Source organism: Gekko japonicus, unplaced genomic scaffold (assembly GCF_001447785.1).
Source record: "Gekko japonicus isolate JY-2015 unplaced genomic scaffold, Gekko_japonicus_V1.1 scaffold238, whole genome shotgun sequence".
In the NCBI taxonomy this organism is placed as follows: Eukaryota; Metazoa; Chordata; class Lepidosauria; order Squamata; family Gekkonidae; genus Gekko; species Gekko japonicus.
The window spans coordinates 833,079-855,246 of record NW_015161411.1 but is presented as its reverse complement, the minus strand read 5'-3'; the positions used below and the strand labels follow the sequence as shown (position 1 = coordinate 855,246).

At 50.2% G+C, this 22,168-nt stretch overlaps 2 protein-coding genes across 2 annotated transcripts in view; one reads left to right on the top strand and one right to left on the bottom strand.

Annotated features, from left to right (window-relative positions):
* Positions 1-22,168, top strand: part of PSMD2 (proteasome 26S subunit, non-ATPase 2) — a 59,889-nt gene that overhangs the window by 12,592 nt on the left and 25,129 nt on the right. The window contains exons 7-13 of the mRNA XM_015427065.1: positions 2,489-2,633; positions 6,413-6,473; positions 10,728-10,874; positions 13,916-14,022; positions 17,497-17,624; positions 18,034-18,121; positions 20,811-20,973. Of these exons, the coding sequence (XP_015282551.1) occupies positions 2,489-2,633; positions 6,413-6,473; positions 10,728-10,874; positions 13,916-14,022; positions 17,497-17,624; positions 18,034-18,121; positions 20,811-20,973 (839 nt within the window). The remainder of the gene's footprint in view (positions 1-2,488; positions 2,634-6,412; positions 6,474-10,727; positions 10,875-13,915; positions 14,023-17,496; positions 17,625-18,033; positions 18,122-20,810; positions 20,974-22,168) is intronic.
* Positions 14,893-15,552, bottom strand: LOC107123548 (dickkopf-related protein 1-like). Its single transcript, XM_015426799.1, is given in 3 exon segments — positions 14,893-15,183; positions 15,185-15,436; positions 15,541-15,552. Coding segments are annotated over 3 exon segments (555 nt in total).

Sequence of the window (22,168 nt, the reverse complement as noted above, 5' to 3'; positions counted from 1 at the left end):
CTAGAAAACACCTGGCTGTAATTACATAATTACTAGCATGACAGCTAGGTCTGACAAACAGATCAAACTGATCTATAGTAACTGCTTGCTACCTCTATCACTCTGACATATATCTCAATATTTACTTCCTGGAAAGTGTTCTTAACATCTTAGTGTGGCCTTTTCCATTCCATTGTCTTCTATTGGCTCCTGGTTGATGTCTTAAGAAAGGTGTGTTGCCGGGGGGCGGGGGGAGACATGGAGAGTTATTTTAGCATGTAAATATGATGGTAGATTAGGGCTGCGGTGGCTCAAGTGGTTAAGAGGCTGAACTACAGACCGGAAGGTCGGTAGTTCAGCAGTTCGAGACCCGAGTGCCGCATGACAGAGTGAGCTCCCGTCTCCGGCCCCAGCTCCTGCCAACCTAGCAGTTCGAAAGCAAGAAATTGCAAGGAGATAAATAGGTACCGCTTTGGTGGGAAGGTAACAGCGTTGTGTGCGCCTCGGCATCTAGTCATGCCGGCCACATGACCACGGAAATGTCTTTGGATAGCGCTGGCTCTTCGGCTTGGAAACAGAGATGAGCACCACATCCCTAGAGTCGGATTCGACTGGCTTTCGAGTAAGGGAAACCTTTACTATGATGGTAGAACAGAGAGTGAATCAAAGAGGACCAATAGAGAATGAGCAGACTGAAAGGAGTTAAGAGGTTGATGGGTCAGGCAGAAGGCAGACAGCGGTCTACTGGAGAGCCGCTGATCAGTTTGTGACTGACAGTTTGGTGTGGAGAGAGTTGACAAAGAGGTCTTTTTCTCCCTCTCCCATAATACTAGAACTCAAGGGGCATCCAGTGAAGCTGGTGGGCAGTAGGTTCAGGACGGACAAAAGGAAGTACTCCTTTACGCAGAGAGTGATTAAAATGTGGAATTTGCTGCCAGAGGATGTAGCGATGGCCACAGGAATAAACAGCTTTCAAAGGGGGATAAGAGCGCTTCCTGGAGGATAAGTCTTAGTTTCCTGGAGGATAAGTTTTAGATTCATGAAGGATAAGTCTGTCAGTGGCTACTAGCCGTGGTGAATGAGGAGAGCCTCCACATTCAGAGACACTAATTCTCTGAATCCCAAAGTCAAGAGGCAGCATCGGGGAAGGCCTTGGCCTGTATGCCCTGTTGTTGACCATCCAGAGGCACTGGGTAGCCGCTGTATGAGACAAGGATGCTGGACTAGATGGGCTATTGATCTAATCCAGCAGGGCTGTTCTGATGTTCTTATTTCTGCTGGCCACCAGCATTCTTGCAAAGGGTGGTAGACTCAGCCTTGGCCTGGTTAGTGAGGCTCTTGTTTGGGAGTTCATTTAAAAGAGTTCCTTAACCCTGAGGAGATTCCAAATAGTCAAATGTGTTGCTTTAGCCAGAGGCTGTTGCAAAGATGCAGCGTGTGCATGCTTGACTTGAAAATACAGCACCTGACAGGCTCCTGTGTATTGTGCAGAAAAAGATGCAAAGCTGAAATCAGCTCTCCTGGGACAGAAGACGAAAGACAGCCAGATCTTCAAAAATAGCAATGTCGCTGTTGGGCACATCATCTACCTACGGCGAAGGCTATGTCTTTTGTGCTTAAATCAGTATCCTGTCCCGGGGAGAACCTGCACCAAGAAAAACTGAATTCTCCAGGGCGTAGATTTTTTTTCAAATTGAGCACATCCCTCCCTCCCCCCCCCCCAAAAAAAAGGAGAATTGAACCTACTGCTGGGCTGATCTGTTTGCTTCATATTATGTCCTGGCTCTTTTTGGTTTTTTGGAGAAAGCAGAGCATTTCCTGGTAGCAAAAATAATAACAACACTTTATAATACCTATCGACCCAGTAATTCCCAAAGGAGATTAAAACCTTGTTTAAACCTGGAGGTTTCAGTGATCCCTCTTGTTTCCAGACCTCTAACTTTCCCTGCCCTGAGTCCATAAGAACATAAGAGATGCCAGTGTTGGATCAGGCCAAAGGCCCATCCAGCCCAACACTCTGTGTCACACAGTGGCCAGAAATACCAGGTGCCATCAGGAGGTCCAGCAGTGGGGCCAGGACATTGGAAGCCCTCCCACTGTTGACCTCCCCCCCCCCAAGCACCAAGAAGACAGAGCATCACTTGCCCCAGAGCCCCTACCTATACCTTGTGGCTAATAGGACCCCTGCTCCATATGCTTATCTAATCCCCTTTTGAAGCCGTCCCTGCTTGTAGCCGCCACCCCCTCCTGTGACAGTGAATTCCAAGTGTTAATCACTCTTTGGGTGAAGAAGGACTTCCTTTTATCCGTTCAGGAGGTCAACAAGATTTTGGGGGTGTGGGCTCTTCCCGCCTTTGAGCCAAAGCCCCCTTCGCCAGATTGACTCTTGAATACTGATCCTCCCCTGGATATTGGTTGTCTCTAAGGTGCTACAGGGCCGGAATCTGCCTCTTCCGCTGCAGACCAGCGTGGCCGTTCTCTGAAACTCTCCTCCTGCTCTGTTCCACAGTGTTGTTCAAAAGCAGATGGCCTTCATGCTGGGCCGCCACGGCGTCTTCCTGGAGCTCAGCGAGGACGTGGAAGAGTACGAGGATCTCACCGAAATCATGTCCAACGTCCAGCTCAACAGTAACTTTCTGGCCCTGGCCAGGGAGGTAAGTCTCCCCCCCCCCCCCCCGGGCCGCTATTGCTGGAGAATGCCACTGTTGGGTTATTTTATTATTTATTTGTTTGTTTAATTTGTATCCCACCCTCCCTGCCAAGGCAGGCTCAGTGCAGCTTACAGAATATATTAAAACAGCAGAATATATTAAAACACAAGATTTAAATAAAACCACAACATATAGAAGAAGAAGAAGAGATTGGATTTATACCCCGCTTTTCACTACCTAAAGGTGTCTTGGAGCGGCTTGCAAACTCCTATCCCTTCCTCTCCCCACAACAGACACCCTGTGAGCAGTGTTCCCTCTAAGCTGAGTTAGTGTGAGCTAGCTCACACTTTTTCAGTCTCCGGCTCACCCATTTTTGTCTTAGCTCAGGAAGGATGGCTCCAGAGCAGACTGATTCATGCAGTAGCTCACAACTTGAATGCCAGGAGCTCACAGAGTAGAATTTTTGCTCACAGAACTCCACAGCTTAGAGGGAGCAGTGCCTGTGAGGTAGGTGGGGCTGATAGAGCTCTTGACAGAAATTGCTCTTTTTTCAAGGACAGCTCTTATCAGAACTGTGGCTTGCCCAAGGTCATCCAGCAGGTGCAAGTGGAGGAGTGGGGAATGAAACCCGTTTCTCCCAGATTAGAGTCTGCGTACTGAACCACTACACCAAACTGGCACTTAACCACTATACCAAATAAGACACATCACATGGTGCTAGTACAATAATCAGCGATGGTGGCATTCTCTCAGCATCCAAGTCCTCACCTACCACCATAGTCTGGGTTTTTGCCAGGCTGTTGGCTATTAAGTTGGTGTTGATATTGGGGCCAGGGCCTCAATATTAAGAAGGCGGCACCCTAATTGAAGACCTGGTGGAAAGCTCCGCTTTACAGGCCCTGCGGAACTGCAAAAGGTCCCGCAGGGCCCTGATGTCATCCGGGAGCTCATTCCACCAGTGCGGGGCCGCCACAGAAAGGGCCCTGGCTCTCATCATAGCTGGCCTGGCTTCTTTAGGGCCTGGAAGGGCCAGACGATTTTGAGATTAGAAATTGCAAGTAGATAAATAGGTACCACTTCAGTGGGAAGGTAACAGCGTTACGTGCGCCTTGATGTTTAGTCATGCCGGCCACATGACCATGGAAATGTCTTCGGACAGCGCTGGCTCTTTGAAACGGAGATGAGCACCGCAACCCTAGAGTCGGATTCGACTGGCTTTCAAGCAAGGGAACCTTTACCTTTACCTTTTACAGATGTATAGGCTGACTTTCAGTGGTTGCATTTAGAACAGGAGCCTGGGTGAATGAGTGAAAAGCCCGGTTAGTTGTAGACACCCGAGATTGCTTTTTGAAGCAATGGGGTGGAAGTCTTGCTTGATATTTACCACACTGGAGCGAGGAAACAACTGAAATTAAATGTTCCTTCAGAGTGGCCAAGTGGGATATTTGTGTAGGCAGGTGCCACGTTCACTCACTGGATCTCTGATGCTGCCATTAGAGCCAGCTGGTGTAAAGGGGAAGGGCAGGTTTGGCTTTTCCTGTGGATCAAGGAAGTGATTTAGAGCAGGCATCCGCAGCCTTTTTGAGCCTGCAGGTACCTTAGAATTCTGACACCACATGGTCGGCTCAGTCACGAAAGGGCTGCTGCTGGAGGCGTAGCCAGCCACAAAAAGGGTTACCGCAGCTTATCTTCAGTCACAGTGAAGGTCCTCGTGCTGTTTGGTGTAGTGGTTAAGTGCGCGGACTCTAATCTGGGAGAACCGGGTTTGATTCCCCACTCCTCCACTTGCACCTGGCTGGATGACCTTGGCCAAGCCGAGGTTCTGGCACAGCTGTTCTCTCAAGGGCAGTCCTCGAAAGAGCTCTCTCAGCCCCACCTATCACTTAGGGTGCCTGTTGTGGGGAGGGGAAGGGAAAGGAGTTTGTAAGCCACTCTGAGACTCCTTCGGGTAGTGAAGGGCGGGGTATACATCCAATCTCTTCTCTTCTTCTTCTTCAAACCCGGTTCTCCCAGATTAGCGTCTGCACTCCTGACCACTACACCATACTGGCTCTTCCAGTCAGTGAATGGGTCAGTTTCAGGGATTTTGACTTTGCAGCCCTCCTTTCTGACGCTGCGTTGACACTTGGGATCCGGGTCTGAGGAAGGCACAGCTGTGGGTCGATGAGGCCCAACAAGGTCTCATTATTGTCAGATCTGGCCCTCATAACAAATGAGTTCGACACCCATGGCTTAGAGGAAGCATTGCTGCCAACCTATTTTACATTCTCCAATTCAGTCTTCCCTTCCCTCTTCTGGCTGCCTGGGTCAGGATAAGTGGGTAGGGGAGAGTCTCATGGGTTTGCAGAAATGTATGCCTTAGCCCTTGCTGTCCCCATTGTGTGGATTTTTTGATCCACGTTGGGACAAATGCTCCCTCCAAGCTTCTCAGGGTGGCTGAGAAAGATGCCTGGTGATGCCTCCAGAGAGCGAGTGGGAGCTCTTTCGTGAGACTTTGGGAAGCAGCTGGGCTGACCTTGACCGCGGTAATTTAAAGGAGACTCCCAGGAACTTCATGGCAAATTTCACCTTGGTGTCCCGTTACCATTGGCGAGGGAACACTGAGTCGGAGCAATCGCTGGTCTTGCTTACCATAGCAGTTACTGATGAAGATGGGTGTGGAGTCTTGTGAGCAAAAATTCCCCTCTGTGAGCTGCTGGCATTAAAGCTGTGAGCGAGCGATTGGGCTGCTGCATCAATTAGTTTGCTCTGGAGCCCTCCTTCCTGAGCCAAGGGAAAGAACTGTGAGCCAGCTCACACCAACTCAGAGGGAACACTGGTCGTGCTAGTCTGTCTGCAGCAGTAGAAAACTGTAAGAGTCCAGTAGCACCTTAAAGACCAACATAATTTGTGGTAGAGCATGAGCTTTCGTGAGATATCTGAAGAAGTGAGTAGTGGCTGACGAAAGCTCATAGCTTGCCACGAATTTTGTTAGTTTTTAAAGTGCTGCTGGACTCTTACTCTTTTCATAGCAGTTACTGTGTGTCTGGAGCTGCGGTGGCTCAAGTGGGTAAGACGCTGAACTGCAGGCTGTGAAAGGTCGGTAGTTCAGCAGTTCGAGACCCGGGTGCCGCATGACGGAGTGAGCTCCCGTCTCTAGTTCCAGCTCCTGCCAACCTAGCAGTTTGAAAGCAAGAAATTGCAAGTAGATAAATAGGTACCACTTTGGTGGGAAGGTAACAGCGTTCCGTGCGCCTTGGTGTTTAGTCATGCCGGCCACATGACCATGGAAACTTCTTCGGATAGCGCTGGCTCTTTGGCTTTGAAACGGAGATGAGCACCACAACCCTAGAGTCGGACTCGACTGGCTTTCGAGCAAGGGAACCTTTACCTTTACCTTACTGTGTGTCTAGAGATATGCTGATTCTGTGAACGTAGGCAGATCATGCGAGGAAGGGTTGCCTCAGTGCCTAGTTCTCGTGGCCCCTTTCTTACACACCCTGGAAAATGCCGTTCGCCGCTCTGGGCTCCGAAGAGATTTTTCTCAAGGCCAGTTTGGCTGGTGATCCTGGAGGGTCCCCCCCCCCCCCTTTTGTGCCATCTTCTGGGCATGGAGCAGGGGTCACTGGGTGTGTGTGTGTGGAGGGGAGGAATCTGTGAATTTCCTGCATTGTGCAGGGGGTTGGACTAGATGACCCTGGAGGTATCTTCCAACTCTGTGATTCTCTATGCATCTCGGAAGCTGGTGTGAGGTTGTCTGGTGCACATGGCAGAAGAAGTGTAACTCCTTCTTTTCCTTCCAGCTGGACATCATGGAGCCCAAGGTGCCAGATGATATTTATAAAACTCATCTAGAAAACAACCGTAAGTCCAAGCAGTGGGGCACGGTGGGTCCAGATATATCGGGAGGGCAATCCGGGATTGTTATAGTTGGACTCACAAATTGCATTTATGGTGGAGGCCGGTTCTGATTCCAGGCACACCGAAATCTGTGTTCCTTGTATGCAGTGGCCCCAGTCCTTTGCAATGTTCTTTGCAGGTGCATGGATTCATTAGGCTTTTTCTTTCTCTTCTTTGCGGTGGGGGGTGGGGGGGACTAATGCGTTCTTTTCTAGAATTTGCTTCCGAGTTGGTGGGCTCCGTGTCAGGGTTCCGAAGCAGTCTGCGAGTGTGGTGAGGGAGAACAATCGAAATAAGAAATCTGGGAACAGTCGCTTGCATCCGTGGTCCGAGACTGGAACGTTCAGCCACTCTAGTGGGTCTGTAGCTAGAGTGCCTTTCAGTCACTTGATTGGATGGGCAGTTATACTGCACTGCAGTCAACAAAGCAACTTCATCCAGGGCGGTGCCTTTAAATGCTTCGTGCGGTCACCGGTCAGCTGATTGCCAAACAGCTGTGGCCAATCGGTTGCCTGCCCGCCAAATCAGCCCCCCAGGACCATATAAATTAAAGGGGTTTCACTCTTAAGGTTAAGTGATGTATCCTTAAGAAACAGACTAGTTTCGAGAGCAGTCACAAGATTCAAAAGTGAGATTCAAATTCAGAGATCCCTGAATCTCTCCGCAGGCAGGGGGCGGGGCCTGGGCTCCTTACTGCTGGAGCGCCGCTCTGGGGCGCTTCAGCAGGAAATGCATCAATATAGACAGAAGTGTGAACACAGACAGTCATTTGTGATTATCTACTTTATCTACAATTATCTATTCATCTACAATTATCTATTTCGTACATAAACTACAATACAATACTGATCTATTTATCACAGTTGTCAGTTAGAATTTAACTTGATTGCATAAGATTTATTTGCATATGCACTAAGTTTTTACTTGTTTTGTTTTTTACTATCTTTTCCTCATTGCTTCATATCTAAAATTTCATTATTATAAACATGTATTGCCTGACTCTATCCTTTCATCATTCTCTGCTTTAAGCCAGTTTGGAGTAGTGGTTAAGTGCGCGGACTCTAATCTGGGAGAACCGGGTCTGATTCCCCACTCCTCCACTTGCACCTGCTGGATGACCTTGGGCAAGCCATAGTTCTGGCACAGCTGTCCTCGAAAAAGAGCCGTTTCTGTCAAGAGCTCTCTCAGCCCCACCCACCTCACAGGGTGTCTGTTGTGGGGAGGGGAAAGGAAAGGAGTTTGTAAGACGCTCTGAGACTCCTTTGGGTAGTGAAGGGCAGGGTATAAATCCAATCTCTTCTTCTTCTTTTACCTCACAGGGTCTGTTGAGGGGAGGGGAAGGGAAAGGAGTTTGTAAGCTGCTCTGAGACACCTTCGGGTAGTGAAGGGCGGGGTATATATCCAGTCTCTTCTCTTCTTCTTCTTTTACCTCGCAGGGTGTCTGTTGTGGGGAGGGGAAGAGAAAGGAGTGTAAGCCGCTCTGAGACACCTTTGGGTAGTGAAGGGCGGGGTATAAAGCCAATCTCTTCTCCTTCTTCTCTTCATGGATCTTTATCTAATATTGTCTTGCTTTCTTAACATGTCCACCACAGATTATGAAATGTTGCATCGGTACTTTGACATTTCCAACATTTTCCATTATAACTTTTGTTGGTTTTTGCAATTTCTTAGAGGTCCCCAACTCTTTTGAGCCTGCGGGCACAACCACAAAATGGCTGCCATGCAGAGGGAGTCATTTATTAAAAAATAAACTAGGAAAGAAGAGTGTGAGAGAGAAGAAGACCCTCACTGTGGTGGCAGCTGCAGCTGAAACATATCATTTTAACCTGCTCGGCCAATCAGAAGCCCTGCTTAGCAGAAGCCAACACATCGTAGTGTTTAGCCGCAAGAATACCGGAGTTGATCTATTGCGTTGTACGCCAGTGTTCCCCCTAAGCTGAGTTAGTGTGAGCCAGCTCACAGTTTTTTAGCTTCCGGCTCACACATTTTTGTCTCAGCTCAGGAAGGAGGGCTCCAGATCAGATAATTTATGCAGGAGCCAAATCGCTCGCTTGCAGCTTTAATGCCAGTAGCTCACAAAGTAGAATCTTTGCTCACCGTACCACACAGCTTAGAGGGAGCATTGCACTACACCATGTCAGCCTTGCAAATTATGCCTTAAAAATCACTGTACCATGTAATGTGCCTCACCTGCTCAGAGATCAGTCTGGAGATCAGTGGAAGAACCTCTGCCTGGTGGAGGGCTGTAAAGAGGGGCTGTGGCTCAGTGGAAGAGCCTCTGCCTGGCATGCAGGAGGTCCCAGGTTCAGTCCCCGGCATCTCCAGGTAAAAAGGACCAGGCAGGAGGTGATGGGAAAGACCTCAGCCTGAGACCCTGGAGAGCCGTAAAGAGGGGCTGTGGCTCAGTGGAAGAGCCTCTGCCTGGCATGCAGGAGGTCCCAGGTTTGGTCCCCGGAATCTCCAGTTAAAAGGACCAAGCAGGAGGTGATGGGAAAGACCTCAGCCTAAGACCCTGGAGAGCTGTAAAGAGGGTGGAAGAGCCTCTGCCTGGCATGCAGAAGGTCCCAGGTTCAGTCTCGGGCATCTCTGGTTAAAAGGCCCAGGCAGGGGGTGATGTGAAAGACCTCAGCCTGAGAGCCTTGGAGAGCCACTGCCAGTCTGAGTAGACAATAATGACCTTGACGGATCAGTGGTCTAATTCAGTACGAGGCAGCTTCCTGTGCATTCTTCCCTAGAAGAGATACAGCATGTCATAGACACATTTCCACAGATGAGTTGGATTCTGCAGACCTACTAGCCGAGGCCCTTCCCTCTGGCAGAAGGTGCTTTGGCAAGTGCCTCTGTTTAATAAACCGGCTCTCCAGGATCTCACCCAGAGTGTTGGTTTCAAATTAGTAGGCTGTCGTTGCAGTGCAAAGAGGCTCTCCCTCATCCGCCCCCCAGGTGCTCTGGATAAGAGAACAGTGCAGGATGGGAAATCTGAAAGTTCTCGAGCCTGGGCGAGAACCTAAGAGAAGGCACTGTTGGATCAGGCCAGTGGCCCATCCAGTCCTACACTCTGTGTCACACAGTGGCCAAAAATACCAGGTGCCCTCAGGAGGTCCAGCAGTGGGGCCGGGACACTAGAAGCCCTCCCACTGTTGCCCCCCCCCCAACCACCAAGAAGACAGCATCACTTGCCCCAGACCGAGAGTTCCTATCTCTAAGAACCTAAGAGAAGCCAATGTTGGATCATGCCAATGGCCCATCCAGTCCAGCACTCTGTGTCTCACAGTGGCCAGAAATACCAGTGCCATCAGGAGGTCCAGCAGTGTGGCCAGGATGCTAGAAGCCCTCCCACTGTGAAACCCCCCCCCCGCAAGCACCGAGAATACAGAGCATCCCTTGCCCCAGACCGAGAGTTCCTATCCTTACCTTGTGGCTCATAGCCACCGATGGACTTCTGCTCCATTTTTTTGTTGTTGTTCAGTCGCACAGTCGAGTCCGACTCTTCGTGACCCCATGGACCAGCTCCCGCCAGGCCCTCCTGTCTTCCGCCGTCCTCTGACGTTTGCTCAATTTCATGTTCGTTGCATCTATGACACTGTCTAACCATCTAATCCTTTGCCGTCCCCGTCTTCTTTGACCTTCAATCTTTCCCAGCATCAGGGTCTTCTCCAGTGAGTGCTCCTTTCTCATTTGGTGGCCAAAGTATTTGAGCTTCAGTTTCATTATCTGGCCTTCCAGGGAACAGTCAGGGTTGATTTCTTTTAGGATTGACTGATTTGATCTTCTTGCAGTCCAAGGGACTCTCAAGAGTCTTCTCCAGCACCATAGTTCAAAAGAATCTATTCTTCGGCGCTCAGCCTTCCTTATAGTCCAACTCTCGCAGCCATACATGACTACTCCATATGCTTGTCTAATTCCCTCTTGGAGCCGTCCATGCTTGTAGCCGCCACCACCACCTCCTGTGGCAGTGAATTCCATGTGTTAATCACGCTTTGGGTGAAGAAGGACTTCCTTTTATCTGTTCTAACCCGACCGCTCAGGAATTTCATGGAGGGCCCACGGGTTCTTGTATCATGAGAAAGGGAGAAAAGCTTTCTCTACCTGCTCTATCCCAGGCATAATCTTATAAACCTTGATCATGTCACCCCTCAGCCATCGTTTCTCCAAGCTAAAGTCTGGGACCTGTGGCAGCGGTGACTGTTTCCCTCTTGTGTTTTCTGCCCCCTTCAGGGTTTGGCGGCAGCGGCTCTCAGGTGGACTCTGCCCGCATGAACCTGGCTTCGTCTTTTGTGAACGGTTTTGTGAACGCCGCCTTCGGGCAGGATAAGCTGCTGACGGATGACGGCAACAAATGGCTGTATAAGAACAAGGACCACGGTGAGGTGGGGAAGGGGGGCAGCTGATCTGCTCCTGGGGGTCTGGCAGGGAAGGTCAGTAGGGCTGGGATTTATCTGGTGCCGAAGCCTAGCCGAGGGGCACGCTGGAGGGGAACTAGTGGTGGGTAAGACCAAGACAAAAAAAAGGTCATGTTCTGTAATGTGAGAGCCAGTGTGGTGTAGTGGTTAAGAGTGGCGGACTCTAATCTGGGAGAACCAGGTTTGATTCCCCCACTCCTCCACATGCAGCTGCTGGTGTGACCTTGAGGCAGTCACAAGTTCTCTTAGAGCTGTTCTCTCAAGGGCAGTCCTCGAAAGAACTCTCTCAGCCCCACCAACCTCACAGCGTGTCTGTTGTGGGGAGGGGAAGGGAAGGGGATTGTAAGCCGCTCTGAGACTCCGAGTGAAGAGCGGGGTATAAATCCAGCTCTTCTTCTAATGCTCATCTGCTGAGTTAGTCATGGAGGTAACAACTGAGTGATGGGCTTCTTCCCTTGGCTACAGTGACTGTGGCGTTCTGGCTCCCTGGTAATAAAGGCAGAGGTGCTGCTACTGCTGGTATCCCAGAGTGCTCTGGGGCACAGACGTGGCCAATAGCATTCTCCCAGGTTCACTGGCTGGTTCAGAGCCAAAGTGGATGGGATCTGATGGTGGGGAGCCCTATCCTTGTGTCTGCTCCGTTCACATAAAAAGCTGAAGGTTTGTTACAGCAATAGCTAGTTGCAAGTGAATAATTTGAATCCAGGGGCATCTTTAAGACCAACATATAAGCATCTGTGTGTATGCATGCTGCTTCAGATATATGCGCGTGAAAGCTTATACCCAGAACTAAATTTTGTTGGTCTTAAAGGTGCCGCTGTGACTGGACTCATCCTAAACCCATAAACAGTCTTCTTCAGTGGCCACTAGGAAATGGTGCCAATTCATGAAGGTACATGTGTATATTTTTATAAGTAAAGGTCAAGGTTTCCCTTGCTTGGAAGCCAGTTGAATCCGACTCTAGGGATGTGGTGCTCATCTCCGTTTCCAAGCTGAAGACCCAGTGCTGTCTGAAGACGCTTCCATGGTCATGTGACTGGCATGACTACACGCCGAGGCGCACGGAACGCTGTTACCTTCCCACCGAAGTGGTACCTATTTGTCTGCTTGCTGTTTCTTGCTTTCGAACTGCTAAGTTGGCAAGAGCTGGGGCCAGAGACAGGAGCTCACTCTGTCACGCGGCACACTCGGGTCTCAAACTGCCATACTACAGACTTTCCAGTCTGCAGCTTCAGCGTCTTAACATCTGAGACACCATGGTCTCCTGTATATTTTTATACTTACATAGATACACACACACACAAACTCAGGATACTTACAAGGGGGGGGATCCCTCCTTCCACCACCACTGCTGATTCCCTCCGGAGGACGTCGGCTGCTGCTCTGGGCCAGTTTGGTGTAGTGGTTAAGTGTGCGGACTCTAATCTGGGAGAACCGGGTTTGATTCCCCACTCCTCCACTCGCACCTGCTGATGTGACCTTGGGTCAGTCACAAGCTCTGGCACAGCTGTCCTTGAAAAAGAGCAGTTTGTGTCAGAGCTCTCTCAGCCCCACCCACCTCACAGCGTGTCTTTTGTGGGGAGGGGAAGGGGAAGGAGTTTGTAAGCCACTCTGAGACTCCAAGTGAAGGGCGGGGTATAAATCCAACCTCTTCTCTTCTTCTTCTTCTTCTGGGTCCGGCCATAGCGGCAGAGGATGCTCAGCAGCTGGACTCCTCTGCAGCTGTGGCCAAGCCCACTGTGGCTGGGCTGGGGCAGCTACCGGTGCGTTCCTCTGCTGCCGCCGGGCCCGGAGGAGCACCCGCCGGAGTCCTCCACCACAGTAGCTGGGTCGGACCATCTGCCGGTGGGGCTCGTGGGCTGGACTACTGCCGCCAAACCAAGCGCGGCTCCCCTGTTCCGCTGCTGGCCACCGAGATAAGCGCAGAGAGCGCTGCTTCAATTTTCAGGGGGGGTGGCCCCCCCCCCCCCCCCCCCCCACCGTGTATTATTACTTTTTTAAATTTCAGATTTTTTTCCCTGCAAACACGGGGGAGTGCCCTGAGTGGGCAGCGAAATCTCTTTAGCCTCCACACGGCCCCGATCTGTGGACTTAGATATCCGCAGATGGTGGCCGCGGGTGGAAAGAGCTCGAAAGTGAAATCCGCAAATGGGGGGGAGAGAATCGGAGGGAGGGAGGGAAGGAGGGAGACAGAAATCAGGCAGATGGATTGAGAGAGAGAAGAGCTGGAAAGGGGAGATCCGCAGAAGACACTGCAGGGGGAAAGGCTCAAATTGCAGTGTACTTACCTGGAAGTTTTACTGCACTCAGTCAGACTTCCAAGTAAGTGTGCTGATGACAGGGGGGCAGAGGTGGCGGTAGGAGGAAAAGAGCAATGGACAGGCAGATGGGAGAAGCTGGGAGGGCTGGAGGCAGAGAGGGGAGGGAGGGGTGGGGGGGGGGGGGGGGGATGGAGGAGACGGAGCTCTTCCCCCCCCCCCCGCGAGTATCGCGGGTCCCCCTCTTGTATTGTATATTATCAATATATCAAGAGTACAAAAGGTCAAGAGTATAAAGAGGTTTCCCCCCTTTGATTTTATTAATCCTTGCATCTTCTGCTTTAAAAAATAAAATTGAAAAAGAGGCTTTTCTCAAGAGTGTATCAAGAGTATAAGGAGATTTTTCTCCTTTGATTTTGTTAATTTTTCCTTGTATCTTCTGCTTTAAAAAGAAAAGGGGAAAACAGGCTTTGTTCACGAGTGTATCAAGAGTATAAAGAGGTTTTTCTCCTTTGATTTTATTAATTTTTCCTTGTATCTTCTGCTTTAAAAAGAAAGGGGAAAGAGAGAGGCTTTTTTCGGGCTTTTAATCGGCCACAAATGGCTGATGGGGGCACGTGTGGCTCAGCGACAGACTTCAGAATGAACGGGGGGCTGCTCAGTGTGGACAGTGTCCAAGGGGGGCTGTGGCCACAGCCTGCATTCTGGTTCTGACCTAAGGAACGTCTTTCCTTGTGTACCGCAGGGATGCTGAGCGCTGCAGCGTCTCTGGGCATGATCCTATTATGGGATGTTGATGGGGGGCTCACGCAGATCGACAAGTACCTGTATTCTTCTGAAGACTACATCAAGGTGAGCGGCCCCGGTCGCGAGCGTCAGTATAGCGGCAACTAATACATCTAGTGAGGCGAGACTTATTCTTCCGTCAAGTGCCAGTGCTGCCTTTGACAAATTGTGTGAACTGGGATTTTCATTAGATGATAACCTATTTAATTACTATTCTTACTTAGCAAATATAATAAAAGCCAGTGTGTACAAAACATGTCACGATAGACGGAATCACACAGCGCTCAAGGAACAAAACAAAATTTGAAGTCCCCGACGATGGACAGAAAGTGCCGCACCCAAGAATTTACAGACACAGTAATTTACTGTAAATTAGATAAAGGTAAAGGTTCCCTTGCTCGAAAGCCAGTCGAGTCCGACTCTAGGGTTGCTGTGCTCATCTCCGTTTCAAAGCCGAAGAGCCAGCGCTGTCCGAAGACGTTTCCATGGTCATGTGGCCGGCATGACTAAACACCAAGGCGCACGGAACGCTGTTACCTTCCCACCGAAGTGGTACCTATTGATCTACTTGCAATTTCTTGCTTTCGACCTGCTAGGTTGGCAGGAGCTGGAACTAGAGACGGGAGCTCTCTCCATCACGCGGCACACTCGGGTCTCGAACTGCTGAACTACCGACCTTCCACAGCGTGCAGTTCAGCGTCTTAACCACTTGAGCCACCGCAGCTCCACTGTAAATTAGTCACTTGGGGAAACAATAGTTCCCTAAAGAAACAAGCCACTTCACTCCAGCTCCGGGAAGGGGAGAGCTGCCAGAGTAATTTTAAATGTAAGCTCTGAAATGTGTCAGTCAGTCAGTCTTTGGAAGGTGAATAGGAATGTCCCCACACCTCATTAGAAAGTCTGTCAAGTCCATCAGGTTTTCTCAGAGAGCGGCAGCTAGTGTCTTTGGCAGGTGTGCAGTCTGGAAGTGTTGCTGTGGTCTTTCTGTAGCCGACACGTCAGCCCATCCGCACAGTAACGTTGCTGGAAGATCTCCAAACCATGAGACCCTTTCTTTCGGTGTTTGGTGCACACTCGGACTTCCTGAAGGACGGGTTTGCAAATCTCGGACCAGAAGTGAGCACAGCACGGCCCCGAAGCCCAATCCGTGGAGCGAAGGCAGACGGCACCTTCTCGGCCTTTCAGATAGTGTAGCTGTGATGACGACGTGGTCCTTTGGGGGACGCAAGTCTAAAGTGCCATGGTCAAAGTTCTCTAGCACGGTCTCCTCGATATCCCCAGGGTGGAAGTGACCATGTTCTGATGGCATACACATTCCGTTATTGCACCGATTGCCCGGGCAGCACATGGCGTCGCGGAGGCAGCGCTTGCGGCGTCTCCGACAGGCGAGGCGGACTTGGCTTCCGTGGAGGCCTCCGCGGCCTGAGACGGAGCAGAACTCGTCGGCCTTGCAGTCCTCGTCCCCACCGCACACGGAAGGCTGGGGCGCATTGACGGCTGGGTGCTTGTTGCCTAATTACTATTCAGATCACCTACTGAAAACAATAACAGAAGCAATTTTGTCACATGACTGGTCTGGGTTACCTGCTGATTCATACAGGAAAGGTTCTCCTTTGTGTTATGGCCGTATCCCCTACAACTTCCTTTGCAGTTGCTAATTATTTGGCTGCTATTAAAAATGCCAAACACAGACGTTTAATTCTTTTGGCAAGAGGTAATTCGCTCCCAACAGCCAAATAACACAGGAAGGCTGAAGGGTATTCCCTGGCTTGACAAAAAATTGTTCTTGTGCATCTGGAGCAACAGAGACGATCTCACACGTGCTGTTAACATTGTTTATTGAAGCTAGGCCTGATATACTGGGATCTCTGGTCAACTCAGACGTTCAGGGCTCTAGTAATTAGGCTATTCTGGAACTGTTGTTTTCAAATGACGTGGCCTGGCTAGAAGCTGTTGCTAAATTTCTTGCATACATTTTAAAATGGCCTTAGTAATTATTGTTCTATTGATTTGCTCTGTTTCTGTTTTACCCCTAATCCCACCAACCTGTGGTTGCAGGGATTGAGAGTGAAATAAAGAAATATAGCTGCTGCATAGGGCCCCCTGGCTGCATCTGGAGCACTAGACAGGCTGCTTTAGGAGTATCAGAGGAACTGCTGTTGCCACGGGGATTCCCAGGGTCACCTTGCACCTGCTGAGAATTGTCAGTGGCTCATCCTTGCTAGAATTCTCAGAGATAGTTAATGGGCATCTTCGGGTCCCAGGGCACAAAGTTGCTTGATAACACTGAAAACTCTGCACTCTCTGATCATTCATGACCATGAAACACATTATAGCGCGTTAATGGTTGCCAGAAGTATTTACGTCTAAGCAAAGAACATAATTTGAAGACAAGTTGTGCCCCTCTCCAGTAAACAAAGGAATTCTCATTATCTGACGCTGTCGAGTGTTACGTAAAATGGTTCCTTCCAGAGGAATAGCGGTGTCACATCTGTTTTAGCAGAATAAAGCAGAAGTTGAATGGCTCCTTAAAAAATAACCGCATGTATTCCAGTATGACATTTTGAGAGTCAAGAACTCACTTCTTCAGTGAAGAGGAAATTGTTTTCCACGTAGTTATAAGGAGAGTGATAGAAGGGGAGAGAAGGGAGCTTGTTACAAAACAAGGAAGAAGCCGTCTGCGGCGTAAGAAAGATGACATCAGTAAGGGGTTATAGTTAGGATGCAACATGCTGAGGTCAGCCCTTTACTGTAGCTTCAGAGCGGGTTCTGATGAGCTCTTAGAAGCTGTCATTCAACCCCTTAGCTTGAAGCTCAGATCCTAGAGTTGGTGAGGTTTCCTCGTAATACAGAGGTGTGCTTTTGGTGTAGGTGACTTCCCTATTTAGTTGAGGCAGCGGGCATCCGAATTCCCATTCTTGGCCTCCAGTGCTGACAGCCCTAGTCTAGTTAGTGGCTCGACACCTTACAACAGCGCCCAGAAGGTTTCCATCCGAGCATTGCCACCGAGGCAACTTTGACTCTGGTTCTTTTATACGAAAATTCTGAACGTTTTATCAACCTTAAATTTTAATTGTTGGATTTTATGCGTTGTTTTACTGTCACAGTATCCCGTGTGGCTTTGTAAGCTGCCCTGAGCCCGCTCGTGGGGAGGGCAGGATTGAAGCCTAATAAATAAATTCCCCCTTTTGTGAGAATGCCTCCGTTCAGGACCCAGTGCCAGGCACTCACAATCCTGGCCAGCGTTAAAAGTTGAGACTGTTTTGGTTTTTATGACCCAGTGCCAGGCACCCACAATCCTGGCCAGCGTTAAAAGTTGAGACGGTTTTGGTTTTTATGACCCAGTGCCAGGCACCCACAATTCTGGCCAGCGTTAAAAGTTGAGACTGTTTTGGTTTTTATGACCCAGTGCCAGGCACCCACAATCCTGGCCAGCGTTACAAGTTGAGACTGTTTCGGTTTTTATGACCCAGTGCCAGGCACCCACAATCCTGGCCAGCGTTACAAGTTGAGACTGTTTTGGTTTTTTTGGTCCTGCAGTCAGGGGCGCTCCTGGCCTGCGGTATCGTGAACTCTGGGGTGAGGAACGAGTGCGACCCAGCTCTCGCGTTGCTCTCCGACTACGTCCTCCACAACAGCAACATCATGAGGATCGGGGCCATCTTTGGGTAAGGGCCTGCTTGGACTTGCTTTCCGTTCCGCACGGGGGGTGGCTTACGTTGGGGTCCCCAACCTTTTGGGGGGTCCTGGTCACCTTTGGAATTTTGACACGAAGGGGTGGGTGGAGCCACAGAATGGCTGCCGCAAAAAGGCTCCCGCAGGAAGCGAAGCCGGCCCACAAAATGGTTCCAGCGACTTACGTTCAGTCCAGCAATGAAGATCCTTGTGCCGTGGTGACAGTCGCTAAGCAAAACGACTTTTTAAAAAAATCCGATTAGATCTCCAATGGCCAATCAGCAGTCCTGCTGAAAGCCTTACCCGGCCCCACCCACTTTCTTAAAGAGATGGGGCCCACGGTCACCACGTTGGGGACCTCCGTCTGACGTACTACTCAGGCTCCACGGTGCTTTCTTGCAGGCTAGGGCTGGCGTACGCCGGCTCCAACCGAGAGGATGTCCTGACCTTGCTTCTTCCCGTGATGGGAGATTCCAAGTCCAGCATGGAGGTGAGGGAGAGACGCCGGAGCGGTCTTGCGCTTGGCTTGGCGGCCTTGCGGGTGGTAATCTCGGGTGGGATGTGGGGAAGGAAGCCAAAGCTGAGCTCTGTGCTGTAGCTTGGAGTTCTGTCTTCTGGGAAAATACAGGGGGCTTGGGGAAAGGTTTTATGCTGCAGGCAAGGCTCCCTCTGAGCTGTGGAGTGTTATGAGCAAAAATTCTACTTCGTGAGCTACTGGCATGAAAGGTGTGAGCGAGCGATTTGGCTGCTGCATCAGTTAGTTTGCTCTGGAGCCCATCCTTCCTGGGCTAGGACAAAAATGTGTGAGCCGGAGGCGAAAAAACTGTGAGCTAGCTCACACTCAGCTTAGAGGGAGCACTGGCTGCGGGTTTGGGCTGTATTCTTCATTTCCCCTTAACTACACACAAGAAGTCACATATGCAGTTGTCTCATACCGAGACTTACCCTTGGTCCATCAAGGTCAGTGTGGTCTATTCAGACTGTCAGTGGCTCCCCCAGGGTCTCACGCAAAGGCCTTTCACGTCACCTGCTGCCTGGTCCTTTCAACTGGGCACGACGGGGATTGAACCTGGGACCTTCCGCATGCCAAGCTGGTGCGCCACCACTGAGCCACGGGCCCTCCCCAAAAACATACACAGGAAGCTGCCTTATACTGACTCAGACACTGGTCCATCAAGGTCAGTATTGTCTACTCTGAGTGGCAGTAGCTGTCCAAGCTCTCAGGTAGAGGTCTTTCCGTGCACTGCTGCCCGGTCCTTTCAGCTGGAGGGGCCAGGAGTTGAACCTGACAGATTCTGCATGCCGAGCAGGGGCTCTACCACTGAGTCAGAGCCCCTCCCCTGTCAAAAATAGAAACGTGACCCAAAGAAGTACTCTAGGCACAAAAGATTTAGAAAACATTCACTTAAAACCACACTACAGTCTGTTCTTATTACTTTTTTGGACTCGTGCCCAATGCTCCCTTCTAAGCTGCGGAGTCTTGTGAGCAGACATTCTACTTTGTGAGCTCCTGGCGTGAAAGTTGTGAGCGAGCGATTTGGCTGCTGCATCAGTTCGTTTGCTCTGGAGCCCTCCCTTCCTGAGCTGAGACAAAAATGTCTGCGCCGGAGGCGGAAAAACTGTGAGCTGGCTCACGCTAACTCAGCTTAGAGGGAACACTGCTCTGGCCCTCCTTGCCTACTTATTTTATTTATTTATTTGTTTATTATTTATTTAAATTTATAACCCGCCCTCCCCGCGAACGGGCTCAGGGCGGCGTACAGATGGGGCCAATGCCCAATACATAAAACATTAAAACGGCATTTTTAAAAGATTCAATACAGCATATGTGCTCTCCACAATATCTAACAAGGGAACAGATGACGTCATCAGGATGGTATCCTTAGTGGCCACAGCTCCACGCAGTACCACCATTTTAGCGCTCGCGGCGAGTTGGTAATAAAGGGCTAGGACAGATAGTAATAGTCGTAGACAGATAGTAACAGTCGTGGCGGCTCCTACTCAAACTTAATCTTGATTTGAGGCATGCTGTACACAATTTTAAGTCCAAACAATGATCAGACTTCGGGGAGGGGCCCTGACCTGCATAGCCCAGGCAAGCCCGATCTCGTTCGATCTCAGACGCTCTGCAGGGCCGGCCCTGGCAAGTACTTGGATGGGAGACCTCCAAGGAATACCAGGAGTGGGATGCAGAGGCAGGCGATAGGAAGCCACCTCTCTGAAATGTCCAAGCCCCACTAGGGGTCACCAGAAGTCAACCACGACTTCCAGCCACACACACACACACACACACAAAGACTGGAGCCAATTGGACAAAGAGTCGAGCTGCCTCGTTCGAGTCCTGTGGGGGCCGTCTGCTGGAAAAGAGCCGCTACTGCAGAAAAATCCGTACTTCAATACTGGACATCTTCGCCCTCGAGGAAAGCACCACCATCGAATCCACCGTCGAATCCAAGAAAGATCCTGCTGTTAGGTGCCTGGTTAGGAAAAAATACCCCTCCCCTCACCATTGTACTCCCAGCTTAGATATTGTGTGACTGTAAACCGCTCTGAGCCTCATGGATAGGGCGGTATACAATGTTCCCTCTAAGCTGTGGAGTCTTGTGAGCAAAAATTCTACTTTATGAGCTACTGGCATTAAAGTTGTGAGCAAGTGATTTGGCTGCTGCATCAATTAGTTTGGAGCAGAGACTAGTTTGCTCCTTCCTGAGCTAGGACAAAAATGTGTGAGCCGGAGGCTAGCTCACACTAACTCAGCTTAGAGGGAACACTGGCGGTATATAAATCGCAAATGTAATGTAATGTAACAGATTACTCACCAAAAAAACCTTTCAATGAAGGGACTAAAACAACATGCAGCATGTCTTATACCTGAAAAACCGTCACCCCCCAAAAGGCTTCCCAATCACATTTCTTGGCTGTTCCTCAGATGCCATAAGAGACCGGATTTAAGCGGGCCTCCTAGGGCAAGGAGTTTGGCACGTGAGGCATCACTGAAAGGATTTGGTGTTTGGTGAGAGCCGGGGTCCTGAAGCTCGGGTCTTCTGCGTGCCATGCAGATGTTCTGCCACTGAGCCATGGCACCCTCCGTGTCATCTCTCTGCTCTCTGATGAATGACTGTGTTTCTGGAGAGGGCTCATAAGAGTATTGATGCAAACTGAACCCCCCCCCCCCCCAGGTGGCAGGCGTGACGGCCCTGGCCTGCGGAATGATCGCCGTGGGCTCGTGCAACGGAGACGTCACCTCCACCATCCTCCAAACCATCATGGAGAAGTCGGAGACAGAGCTGAAGGACACGTACGCCCGATGGCTGCCTCTCGGCCTTGGCCTTAACCATCTAGGTAAGCCCCGGGGCCGGTAAGTAGCTGCCAAACAGGCAATCACGTGGCGGTGAGGTGAGATCCAGTTCCTGGCTGGCTACACATGCTTGAGTGAAATCTACAGGTTAAGAGCATAAGAGAAGCCATGTTGGATCTTGCCAGTGGCCCATCCAGTCCAGCACTCTGTGTCACACAGTGGCCAAAACCCAGGTGCCATCAGGGTGTCCACTAGCAGGGCCAGAATTCCAGAAGCCCTCCCAGACAGAGTGTTCCATCTATCCCTTGTGGCTAATATCCACCGATGGGCCTCTGCTCCATTTGTTTATCCAGTCCCCTCTTGAAGCTGTCTGTGGTTGTAGCCACCGCCACTTCCTGTGGCAATGAATTCCACGTGTTAATGTCTCTTTGGGTGAAGACGGACTTCCTTTTGTCTGTTCTAAGCCTACTGCTCATTAGTTTCATGGAGTGCCCTCGAGTTCTTGTATTGTGAGAAAGGGAGAGAAAGGACTTCTTTCTCTACCTTCTCTGTCCCATGCATGATTTTGTAAAACTCTCATGTCATTTCTCCAGGTTAACGGGCCCTCGCCTCTTTAACCTTCATAGTCATTTTAGTTGACCTTTTCTGCACCTTCTCCATTGTGAGATGTCTTGAGCAGGAGCAATGCAGGCCTTCAGAGAGCCAGCAGTTTGGTGTAGTGGTTAAGTGTGCGGACTCTAATCTGGGAGAACCGGGGTATAAATCCAATCTTTCCTCCTCCTCCTCAAGTTTCAAGTATGTAGTTTCAAGTGCCAGCACTGAGAGCCAGTTTGGTGTAGTGGTTATGTGCGCGGACTCTAATCTGGGAGAACCGGGGTATAAATCCAATCATCATCTTCCTCCTCCTCCTCCTCCTCTTCTTCCTCTTCCTCTTCTCCCTCTTCCTCTTCTTCCTCTTCTTTATCTTCCTCCTCTTCCTCCTCCTCCTCCTCCTCCTCCTCTTCTTCCTCCTCCTCCTCCTCCTCCTCCTCTTGTCCTCCTAAAGTTTCAAGTATGTAGTTTCAGGTGCCAGCACTGAGAGCCAGTTTGGCGTAGTGGTTATGTGCGGGGACTCTAATCTGGGAGAACCGGGTTTGATTCCCCACTCCTCCACTTGCACCTGGCTGGATGACCTTGGGCAAGCCACAGTTCTGACAAGAGCTGTCGTTGAAAAAAGAGCAGTTTCTGTCAAGAGTTCTC